The sequence below is a fragment of the Patella vulgata genome, chromosome 4 (assembly GCF_932274485.2).
Source record: "Patella vulgata chromosome 4, xgPatVulg1.2, whole genome shotgun sequence".
NCBI lineage: Eukaryota > Metazoa > Mollusca > Gastropoda > Patellidae > Patella > Patella vulgata.
Genome location: NC_065882.2, coordinates 64,718,766 through 64,731,510, shown reverse-complemented (window position 1 = coordinate 64,731,510; position 12,745 = coordinate 64,718,766). Strand labels below are relative to the sequence as shown.

Below are 12,745 nucleotides of genomic sequence, written 5' to 3'. Positions count from 1 at the left end.
AATATACTATAACGTTTAAATTGAGTTTTTTTAAATGAGAATGGCGACATGTTTGCGTTAGTTATTCACAGTTTGGGGTATTTTAGTGCATATTATGTTATTATTATTATTTTATGCAGGTATTTTCCAGGGTCCAAAATAAACAGTTCACAGTTAGGTAAACAAGTACGTGTATATTAAACTACAGAAAACACGTTCATATTACATCTAACTGAAATATAAAACGAAAGAAACAAAAACATGGTATCGTTTATTACAGAAGGACATCTAGTCGTTCGGATGGGACGAAAATCGAGGTCCGTGTACACATTGGAGTGAACGTAAAAATATCTTGACAGTTAGAATTCGAAGTAAGAGTAGACCATACACTGTAAGCCTTTTCTGTAATTTTTACAGACTTGTTTCTGTAAAACGCCTACAGCGCAGGTCTGTTATCCTGATTACAGACACGAGTCTGTTAATATTTAAGAAATACAGAATTTCGTCCGTAAATATGACATACGGGTGTTTAAATTAAAGTGACGTCATCGGTCTTCCTGGGCGCCATTACTGCGAAGACCGTTAGTTAGCGGCAAAGAGGAATCCCTCAACATCGAGCACAATAGTTGAACACTACAGTCAATACCAAACATTGCAGTTTTAGGTAAGTATACAGTAGGGACACATCTTTGTTTGACATAGATTGATTCTTAGCATTCGTAAAAATGTACGGTAACTGATTTATGAAATAGTAGGAATAGACTCTTCTACTTCTAGACAAATGGACATACATGATACTCACATACACTGTCACAGTGTTAGTGTTAGCACAGAGTAAAAATACACTCTGGTGTTAGTGCTAGGCCTAATATTTTTTCGCATTGTTTTTGGAGGCTTCAGTTCTAGTTGAGGCTACTCGGATGACATAATAATAACATTGATATAGAAAAAAAATATATGAACTATGAAGGGCTAACATTTCTGGGCTTCATTAAGTTCATAGTCTCAGGTCTGTAGGCTAGGCCTACCACTGAAAACCATTATTAAGAATTTATTGAATTGTCAATGCATTGTCTGGATAATGATCTTTAATTTTTTATTTTACTAATTTTTTTAGGCACAGCTTATTGCATCCTTGAGTGTCATTCCTGTCATCTATAGAGTGGGCTACCCAGCCTTTCTCTGGGTTAGTAAAATTTTTTCAAAGGTAGGCCCTACCGGTAAAGAAAAATTATAAGATTGAACTTACTGAAGATAATAATTTTGGGAGTTGAGCGCATTGTTAATGAAAACCAACACTTCCTGCCCACTGCTTGGACCTTGAAATTTGAGGGGTGGTTGGACGAATGGTCTAACCATGGAGCTTATATAAGATCCATGGTCTAACATGGGCCTTAGTTAGGTCAGAATGAAGCCTATGTCTTTGAGTCAAGTGGCGTTGAAAGGAGTAAGATTGCCTGACTAACCGTGTTCATTTTTCTGGGTCGTTCGTTTTCCTCCCACTGTTTATAAAAGACCTACGGTTAAAGCGATTATTGAAATAAAATTCTATGTTTATTAGTCCAAAAATGACCTAGTTTGTGTTGTGTGTGGATGTTAAATCCCATTTCTCTCTCCCAGCTTGAACCTTGGGGTAGGTCTTATTAGCAACAGGTGAATCCTATTTTAGTCTGCTTTTAGATTTACCTGTCATAGGTGCAGAGTCGCCACTGCTTAGTCCAAAAATCTGATCAGAAACCCAAGATGCGGTAACGATAGAAGAAAGCATGGGTTTTAACCCGGAAAGCAATGGGTGTTACGTTAGTTACAGCTACTACCAATATGAATCATGATCAGAAAAGTTCAACCTAACTTAAAGGAGCTAAATCTGTATTCTTTGGCCCCGAGAAATGAACACAATGGGTCGCAACGATAATAATCTATTATGAATGTCTATAAACTGATTTACATTCAGTCGTTTCTGTTTTTAGTGTAATTTGTAATCAGTTATGCTCGGCGAAATATGTCCAAATTGAATGGCAGTCTGGTTATTCCAGTATACACTGATAGTATTTGTGATATGTTTAGTCTGCTGGGGGGGTTGGATGGCTGAATGGTTAGCACGTGCGCGCTGTACCATAAAGTCTGTCATTGAGTCAACTGGCGTGGTTTCGAATCCCCGGTTGTACGTGGCAAGGAGTAGGGTCGCCTGTCCAACCTCGTGGGTTTTTCTCCGGGTCCTCCGGTTTCCTCCCACTGCTAAAGACCCCTACGCGCAAGCGAATTATTGAAATAAAATTAAAACCATATGTTAGTCCTGAAATGACCTAGTTTGTGTCGAGTGGACGTTAAACCCCATTTCTCTCTCTCTCTCTTTAGTCTCCTGTTTGTGGACATGAAACTTCATTTTCTCGCACATTTAGCTCCCTTTTCCTTAATTAAAATGTGTTCTTTTGAAATGGATGTCATAAGAAACAACCTGATTGAGAATATTTGTTTTGCAGGTGCATTTTTGAAATTAACCCAGATAACGCACAGAAATCATGAAAAAGAGGAAGACTCGAGTGTGCCAAAAAGTGGTATAACTAATCACTAAACTGTCAAACTTTAAATGGACGAAGTACAGTTACAACAATAGCAACAATATACCGGTACTGTGAGAAGGTATACGACGGTATAGATGCCACATTTTGGTTCAAGGTGCTTTAAATTCTGGACCACGGTTTGGTTAACATGGTACAGATATTTTAACTGTCCATTTTCATCCGATGCAGAATACTCCCCTGTAGTTCATGTGACAAGAAGGAGAAAAGATGGCTTTCGGCAATGAAACATGTGTCCCGCTGAAAGTACATTCCCCTCCGGCGAACCACAAATCACGGATATAGGAACATTTTGAATCAAAAACGTCAGATGGAAAAGCAGTGGCTAGGGAGCTGGAAACACGTCCAAGAAGAAATACTGTGATATGTATCGTTGCAACCTATGATGCAATAATGTTCATGCATGCAAACTTTAGGGATAGGCCTATTGAGTTTATGGTTAGTTTTTATACACCAGCACATAGTGTGTATAAAATAGGTGATAAGGGACCGAGCCACAACCCTTTTATGAGTGATACTTTGTAAATGAGACTTTAAACGCACTGCAAGAAATCTTTTTAATGAATCTTCTTAATTAAACTTGATCTTCTTATTGTACTTTTGATAAGATGTCCGTTTACTTTAATGGAAAAATCTTTTGGTCATTTAATTTGTCCATCAACAATTTGGTACATTTGTAAAATTATCCTCAGTTCATTTTGTCTCTAAATATGCGGCCGTGTTGCATAAACATTAAAATTGTGTAACTCTCATCTACACATTTCATTTTGGGACTGGTTCATTAACTTTGTCAGTAGTCGAGTTCCATCTAAATTTTTATCTACGAACTGAATCAATTTATGCCATTCTCACTAAGGAATGTACATGCTTAGGCAGAGTTATTGTGGAAAATTTAATGATATACATTTTCAAACAGAGATTAAGCTAATCATTGAAACAAGCTGTACATTTAAGGTGGAATAATAGGAATTCTGCATTGATGCTGTTCTTGTTTTAAAGTCATGATACTTTTGGGGTTCAATAATTGTTAGATTTTAAATTGTTCATTTAAACATTTAGAATGCAAATTCATTAATTCCAAAAATTTGAATGATTTCATTATTTCATTAGATCATGTTTTACTGTTATAATTTACTTTCATGTTGTTGATGTTTTAAATAATAGATTTGAGGTAAATATTACAACACCTTGGTTAAGATTTTAGAAAAAGATTTGAGGATAATTCTATTGTAACACACTGATTATATATTTGTAGAATAGATTCAGAATGTTGTTGTTCTACTATAAAAAAAATTCATTTGAATATTATAATGTAAATGTTACATGTACAAGAATTTGAATGGATAATTTCATTATTGTTAAATTTATATTTTGTTGCTACCCATTATTTGATACATCCATGTAAATTTTCACATACATTTTTTAATTGCTGGGAATTTTTGTTTGCTTGTCTTGTGAGAACTTGATAAATATTTTGGAGAGTTATTTCCCTTGTTAATAGGGCAACAAATTCTCTTTTTTTTTTTAAAGTCGTCACTATTCCATGTACAAATGTTCATTATTATTAATGAAGAATTATGAAAGGAGCTTTGTTTTTGTTGAAGTATACCACCAAACTGCTTGACAGCCAAAGAATATGTTAGATCTCTAAACATTCTCCATATTGTAATATCAAATCTGCTCTTGATCAAATGTGTTAAAAATATGAATTTGTGGTTGACAGGTTTGTTTTTTTTTAAGGCAGTTGTTAGCTTTACTTACTGACAGTAATCTCCAATTTCCAGTATTTTCAGGTCTTTTATTATATCTTAAACTATCATGTAAAAGCATTTTTGAGGAATTAATTGTATCTTATATTGTTTTGAATAATTAAATTCTGTTTTAAATCTTAAGTAAATGTCTTTTTGATGCTTATCATACCATAAGTTTTTTACAGCTGTAAAACATTTTCCGTAAAATTTACGAACAAATGGCTGGCAGCTAGGTTGCCAATCTTTGGACGTAATTTTTACGACATGTTCGTAAAAATATATTTACGGTGTGTCGTAATTTTTACGTACATTGGTTGGCAACCTAGCTGCCAGCCATTTGTCCGTAAATTTTACGGAAAAAGTTTTACAGTGTAGCACCGCTGTTCGGAAAAAAATCCCTCATAGCACAAATTTTAGTACACGCATGTCTTCATTAGTACTGTCGTTGCAATTCAGTAGGACGTTGAACCTATGACAAAAAGTTATACGGAAAAAAGATCCGTTTCTCTTTTTCATCTGTCAGACAAAAAGAGAAATGACATGAAATGGGGTTTAACATCCCACTCTTCTGCACCAATTTAACTAATGAAGATGTGCATGCCATACAGTGTGATATGAGGGAAATTTTACCCGGACAGCGGCGTTACAGCCTACTCTTATTTCGGCTCTTTTATAGGACCTCGATTTCTCGTCCCGTACGAACGACTAGACACTGTCCTGTGTCAAGCCCTTTAACAATCGTGCCAGGCAATCCTCATCTGCGTTCGTCACTCAATCGGCGCGAAAGAATTACCAAAAGCTTTTATAAATAGGAATACTCGCGTCACATCCCAACTCGTAGTTCTCAATGGGAAAAAGAATAAATTCCTTGCACTAGTGGATGTCTGGTGATCGGACTTTTAATAACGGTTAAGAATCGGATATTTTTCAGATCTTTTAATGTGAATCTGTGTAAGACTAAAAGGTGCAACATTCTGTCATTAATAGTCTCGGGGTCAGAGAGTCAAAGACTCTCAGCAAAAGCACGGTCAATTTATCCCTAATCAAGACATAAAACATATATATTTAGACATGCTGCTGTCTATACAAAAAAGAGAAATGTTATTAATAGAAAAGTGAACGTGTTTCATGGTAACTTTCGTTTTAGAAAAAAATTAGTTGATATTAGCCGTTGATACATCATATGTAAAGGACGACCCCTGCCATTATTGTCCATATCTAGATATTACTTTTCCGTCCATGGAACGCGCAAGCTCTTTTAATTTATCCTATGATGTATGCACATTTCTTTTGCCATTGTCCTCTATTTGATTAGGTTATGGTAATCAATATTTATTCCTACCCTAGTGCCTGGTTCTCCTGGTCTTCCCGGAAGTCCTGCTTGACCTCTATCACCCTGTATAATACAATCAAATATAATATCCAATTACTTAACTAAACAGGCGGTACTAAATACGTGTATCTACCATGACTTATGTTCTTGATCCGTTTTATTTATTGTTTTACCAAATATTCATAAACAATAGGTATGTAATGCCATACTTTTTCACATACTAAAAATAACTGACCTTTGGTCCCTGTGGTCCTAATCCACCAGTTCTTCCAGTTTCACCTTGTTCACCCTTTAAAGCGATAAAAGGCACAATTATATAATTTTTTATTATTACAGGAATAATCTAAAATTCCTTAATACTGTGAAGAAAAGGAAATTGTCCGAATCATTCAAAAGGAATAACCTAAAAAGAGTATGTGGACTCTCGCTAAAATTCCTTAATACTGGGAAAAAAGTGAAATTGTCCGAATCATTCAGCAATGAGTAGACTGAATCAACCTCCGGCGTGTGGACGTTTTTTAGATTTGGTTGGCCAGCAATTTATTTGGTAAATTCTAATGTATTTAATATATTTGTCAGTTGTAAGTCTGTACTGTTCACAAACTACATGTAAACTTTAGCGCTTGTGCCGACAAGGAGTAAATGAACTTGTTTTCCCTTTTTGCTGTCAACTTCATTTTTATGGTTTCTTATGCGATGCACATGAGGCAGCGGACTCAGCCAGTTTTATTTAAAGTGCAGGTTAATGTTTTTTCGCCGATAGGATTTTCGTCCCATTCGAAGAAGTACACTTTTCATATGTGCCCCACACGCGCCATTACTGTCAACTGATAATTGGATTTGACAAATATGTGGTACCACACAGAGATTTGGACCTAGTCAAGCGCCAATCATTGTTTGACACCTTTTTGTAAACTTAATTATGCAACATACCTTTCTTCCTGCTCTTCCCTGTGATCCGGGTTCTCCTGGTGTGCCTGCTCGCCCCTAACACCAATAACGCATAGGTATAGCAAAAATATATGTATATTATATGAACTAAATAATGAAGGATAACTATTTGTATATTTTTGTTTTAAATTCTAATTAAAACTGTTAAACATACATTATGCAAGAGCTAAATCAGCCTATTGAAGGTTTTTCTTTAGGCCTGAAATTTTATCTAAATTATTAATTAAGACATTAATTAACTTATCCAGGCCATACTCAACTCTCGATGGCATCGGATTTCTCCGATATTAAATAGATTAGAACAGTTCAGCCATATTTTGATTTAAGCTAAAAATGGAGGAGCGAGACATAGCTTCGAATAACCAGTACGGTGGTTGAAATTATTGTACACGTCTTGTCAAACCTTCAAAGGCTAATATCTTCGCTCGCAATAGAGTAATTTGAATGAAATATTTAAATTATTCTTTTTACGTTATCTATTTTCAAACTATTATAGCAAGAATGACTAGCTCTTTATCTAAATCTTACATAATGCATCTTTAATTTTGTCCATAACAATACTAGTATGTTGATTACACTACTTTATAATAAATATATTAATATAAAAAACCATTGTATAATAATTGTCCATAAAAAATTGGCACCGTTTTATTTTTGCAATTTTGCCATGATAAAATATAGAATACTCTATTATGTGTACATGTATAATTATACTTTTCAGCCACTTACGTCATTTCCATCTCTTCCACGTGGTCCCTGTGATCCCCTTTCGCCCCTTGGTCCTAAAGCTCCTGGTGCTCCTGGTTCTCCTGGTCTCCCTATAGGCCCTTGTGGTCCCTAATTAAAAGAATCCAGTCAAGTCATTTATTAACACCTCATTGATATCTGCCCTATTGTTTATTAATATTTGTATTATTTTTTAACTTTTTTGAAAGACGCCATAAAATATACTTACTCTCGTTCCATTTCTGCCAGGCGGACCTCTTGGACAGGTGACGTCACAGTCTGGTGGTTCTACCTATTATCAGGAAGAATTGTCAAGACTTGTGGTCATGTCGATAAATATAGATTAACTACTATAATATATCTATGGAGGTCAGTGAGGCGCTATTTGGCAAGCTTTGCTCGGGTGATTACATGGGATTTTATATAATTAATATTTCAGGTAACGTATTTTTTAAACTTTAAAAATATACGTTACTTTGTGAAGATTTTAACATAATACAAGCATGCTAACTAATATATAGGCAACCGCCACCATATCTATAATAATAATTCAATTTAAACTGATCAAAAGCCTACGTTGTCGCTTTAAGACGTTCGTCTCTCCATACCCAAATTTATGAAACATCCCTTTCTTTCAAATGACTACACCTCTTTGATTTGGGTTATAGACAAAAATGTGTCTTTTATTGGACTTCATTTAATTTGGTTTGTGTGGAGGGGGTGGGGAGATCTGTCCCCGTTAAACGTTTTACGTCTATAAATATAGGCAGAGTTGATATGCAACCAATTGTGACGAAGTAAACCAAACATTGAGTAAAATTTGAGATTTTCTTTTTCATCAAACAGAGCTTGCCTCGTCTCTAATCGAAATAACACACCAAATTCACCTAAGTCAGTATTTTAGTTTGGCCTAAATCAAAGAGGTTTAGATCCTTTAACCGACTCAATCTGCACACCAGAAAGCGACAATGAAGGAGAAACAACATGCAATAAAATATAATATACCGCCGACAGCAAATCATTTCCGGATTCAACTTTTTCTGTGACCTCATCTGCTGGTTTATCTGGGCTCAGCCGCTGCTTTCTAGGCCGCTTGCGTTTTCTAGGCTTTTCTCGCTGCTTAAGCTGGCAAAAGTAAGTATATATTTATGCTATGATTGATCAGACATGCAAATATTTTAACCATAGCCCGAGTTAACTTGGATGAACAGCTTCCAGGAGATAATCTATAGGAGGAAGATCTCATGCAACCTGTAACCAAAAATATTAGAGAAATGGCGAAGCTGTGTAATGAACGCTTGCAGTGTTATTAAAAGCAAAAATAATATAGGCAGCTAAAGCGAGCAAGCAAGCATATCGCAGCAGATACATAGTACATTTCAATATAGATATTATACAAAGTGGATTCATTAATAAATGATTGGAAAAAAATTCTAAGTGTACTTAAGGAAAACTAATTTCTGTTATTTTAAAAATAGGAACATTTCTATTCTTATTGGTATGTTATTGAACTAAATAATGCAGGATAACTATTTGTATATTTATATTAAATTCTACTTAAAACTGTTAATTTTGTCAATAGAAATACTAATGTATTAATAAAAGATTACTTTCTTGGGTGGTTACAGCAATCTGACTATTATGATGTTTTTAAAGAGTTTATGTGCACAGAATGAAAGTTGTATGATGAGGTTGGAGGTTTGTACTACGGGTGGTGGTATAAATTCTACAGAACAGTGTTGATTTAATCATTGGTTTTCTACGGAGTTAATATAACTACAGGGTCATATATTTTAAACATTCATTTTACAATTTTTTTAATATTTTTTTTTCTCCCTTGCAAATATCTTAATCCATGAGGTTTCTGAGGAGTGGGCATAATTTATGATGTATTGGGAAACCATTTCGACTTTAACTACTTGTAAATATTTGCAAGGGAATTGATGGCAAGTTTAATCGAAAAAACTATGAAGCAGATAATCTGATTTCTGTTTAGTACCAAAGACTTAAAAATCAGAGACCTGCCCCCTAAATGAACAAGACAGTATTAGGGTAGTGCACTAGAGTAAGAAGAAGTTATGGTTAACAAAAAAGGTAGGTATAGAGAAATCAATATGAATGGAGAAACAGACAAGTCATAAACCAAGTATTTAGACAGGGTTAAAAGGACTAAGAAATCTACAAAAATAGGGTTAATGTGGAAAATAGTGCTAATGATGAATTTGTGAGAGTGTATTATCTAATATGGGTTATTAATGTGGCTACTTGGTGCTCAAATCATACCTTACGACTATCGTTTTTTGGCTTAATTTGGGTCTGAAATGATCAAACACATATCGTTACTAAAATTATCTACAATATCTAGAATTTTCTCATTGGCCACATCTTTATATTTTCTTACTCCGAGGAAATCATCAAGATATGAAAAACATTAACATCTTAACTGGAATATATTACACCCATTTGATGTTTTTTATCCACAAAAAGAGTTATTTATTGCAAGTTTTGTCATCATGAATTTAAAGTGGTTCAGTGTAGGTTTTGCATAAGCACATTCTATTTTGACACCAATGAACAATGCCATTGATCTACAGAATTTTTCCAGGTAAGAATACCCCCCCCCCCCCTCGAAACGATGTAGATATTTTAATAAGTATTATGTATGACTAATATAATAACTACAGTAAACTATTTCTAGGATTATAATGTGCACTACTCATACCTTGATTACGGGCTGAAATAATCAAACATAATATTAGGTGCTTCTACGACACTGTTTTAGGTAATATCACATTGCAAACGTTATCACAGACGTGTGTGGGAAGAATTCATTCTTCCTCATCGACTACTATTTTTTCTAAGTTAAAATCTTATTCTTATTAAGAGAGTAAAAATTCCATTAGCCTATTTTTTATATTGAACATTAATGCGTTGCACTATTGCACTAAGATTTCTAGTCTAGTTTGTTTAGAAGGCACTGTGTACTAATATCTCTCATATACGATATCTTCATCGGCTTGTTAATATTTAAAGATGAAGGAAAGGAACAGTAAAGATTTACGCTTGTTAGTTCAAGAATTTCATATTTCTTTTAAAAACATCAACAGAGTGTATGTTCCCGTTCACCGTATTCAATTTTTATTTTACGCTTTGGTTTTACTCACTGAAGGGGGAGGTAACTCATCACAAGTTTCACGTTCTGGTTTGGAAGGATCACAATGTAACACCATCCATTGAAGATCAAACTGAAATAAAAACAATAGAATAATAAATAAAAGGTTTTGATCTTAATACTGTCGGTTTTATTGAATACGGGTATTCATTGTCATAAGCGGTATTTCGTTTTCCTGAAACATGAACTACGTATTCTCTTCAAAAATACACGTTTCCACACTGTACAAAAGACAGTTTCCATTATTCTTGAACAAAATAGCAATGTGCTTTTTCGAATACCCCCCCCCACATGTACACGCGTTGCCCAAGAAAACAAAATATTGGTATACTTACAGGAACTGTTCTACCATCTGATTCTCTGGTACCTAGCACCATTTCACCATTAACATCTATAGGACGCCATGGTATTTTAGGTTTAGAGGCTATAGGTTGACAATCTACATAAAGTTCTACATATTCTCTTCCTACACTAAAATGTATTTTATGCCAATCTTTATTAAATAACTGAAAAAAAAACCCATAAACAGAGTTAAATATAAGTTACTAATGAACAGCATACATTTTTCGATTGCAGAAGGTCTTATTCCGCAGAGGAAAGCGAAACAGATATGACATTCTTATATTATGAACATTTAGGTTTTTTTTAAAAATTGGTAATAACCACCCGTGTTTTCTAAGGCTAATGGTAATAAATACTTACACTCTATAGATTTTGCTGATATGCTATAAGACTGATGGTAGAGACACTTGCACTTTATGTATTTTGTCGATATGCTATAAGGCTGGTGGTATGATATACTTACACTTTTTACATTTTGCTGATATGCTATAAGGCTGGTGGTATGATATACTTACACTTTGTATATTTTGCTGATATGCTATAAGGCTGATGGTAAGATATACTTACACTTTATAGATATTGCTGATATGCTATAAGTCTGATGGTATGATATACTTAAACGTTATAGATTGTGCAGATATGCTATAAGGCTAGTGGTAAAAGATACTTACACTTTTTAGATTTTGCTGAAATGCTAAAGTTGTTATTCTTCCTTCATAATTTATATAATAGAATTCTATAGATTTTTTTTTACCGTCGAGACGGATACCAAATTGTGGTTGTCCCCTCGTATCTAGAATTTGTACTAAGTTCCATCGTTCTCTCCTAGTTCTTCCTTGCATACGAAAAGTACTGACAAATGAAAAACGATCTGGAAGACCGTTAGGAAAAAGTTGACTGAAATAAAGAAAAATATGAAGATAAATTTAGAGAGAACAGATTCACTTTATACGAGCTCTGGGTTTGATGGATGACATTCAAACAAACACGAAAATATACCAAAGATTTGTTAGCTATTTCAGCTCCTCAAATAAAAAGTGGTATTAGGTATTCTAGAAGTAGTAGGTACGTCCTGCCTCGTGCATTGCATCCTTCAATACCTATAATCAACTGGAGCGATGGTCTTTACCTGGATTTTAGAAGCCAAAATCTCGCTTTATTAGCCAAGAATTAAAGTACTTCCAGCTAAAGAACACTTTTATCTTCTAAAACAAGTGGCGTGGTTTCCAGTCCCCGCAAGTTCATGACAAGGAGGAGTATGGTCACCTATCCAACGTCGTGAGTTTCTCCGGGTCCTCCGTTTTTTTCCCATTGCTAAAGACCCTTTCGCACAGGCGAATTATTGAAATAAAATTGAACTATAGTTTCGAACTGACCTAGTTTGTGTCGAGTCGACGTTAAACCCCATTTGTCTTAAACTCAGCTTTCTAATCTACAAACCTTCAAGCGGTAAAAAAAATAATACTTACTCTGTTTTTATTCTTAATTTTGCTCTTCTACTTATTTTATATGCTACTTGAAATTCATTGGAACCTCTAACTTTTTTAACACCAGGTTGTCGTAATACATTATCTAGTTGATATTTAGATATAAAATCAAAACCTGAAACAGATACATTAATATCGATTGTTGACAATTAGCATCCCGAGAGAAGTGTTTAGAAACGACCCCTTATGTAATATATTTATTAGAATTCACAAGCAGTCTAAAACAATATATTAAAATTATGAATCATCTGATTTTATATCATAATATCATGCACGTGCGAACAACGGCGATTCTACATATTTCTTTTAAAAGTAAACAAATCTATATTATTATATAATTCCATACCATGCATTTTATATTGATGTACGTCAACGATAATTAGCATAACTAAACGAGAAATAGTTGGTCTTTTCCGGATGTG

General features: G+C 34.3%; 1 protein-coding gene and 1 long non-coding RNA gene across 2 annotated transcripts in view; one reads left to right on the top strand and one right to left on the bottom strand.

Annotated features, from left to right (window-relative positions):
- The first annotated feature begins 374 nt into the window (after positions 1 to 374).
- On the top strand, positions 375 to 3,381 carry LOC126819597 (uncharacterized). Its single transcript, XR_007679696.2, has 3 exons — positions 375 to 643; positions 1,097 to 1,165; positions 2,463 to 3,381. It is a non-coding gene; the product is annotated as an uncharacterized LOC126819597 (long non-coding RNA).
- Positions 3,382 to 10,038: 6,657 nt separating this feature from the next.
- LOC130012407 (collagen alpha-1(IX) chain-like) overlaps positions 10,039 to 12,745 on the bottom strand; it is a 50,187-nt gene continuing 47,480 nt past the window's right edge. Inside the window, exons 5-9 of the mRNA XM_056100266.1 lie at positions 12,306 to 12,438; positions 11,508 to 11,733; positions 10,830 to 11,000; positions 10,487 to 10,567; positions 10,039 to 10,056 (exon numbers count right to left, since the gene is read on the bottom strand). Coding sequence (XP_055956241.1) covers positions 10,039 to 10,056; positions 10,487 to 10,567; positions 10,830 to 11,000; positions 11,508 to 11,733; positions 12,306 to 12,438 — 629 coding nt within the window. The remainder of the gene's footprint in view (positions 10,057 to 10,486; positions 10,568 to 10,829; positions 11,001 to 11,507; positions 11,734 to 12,305; positions 12,439 to 12,745) is intronic.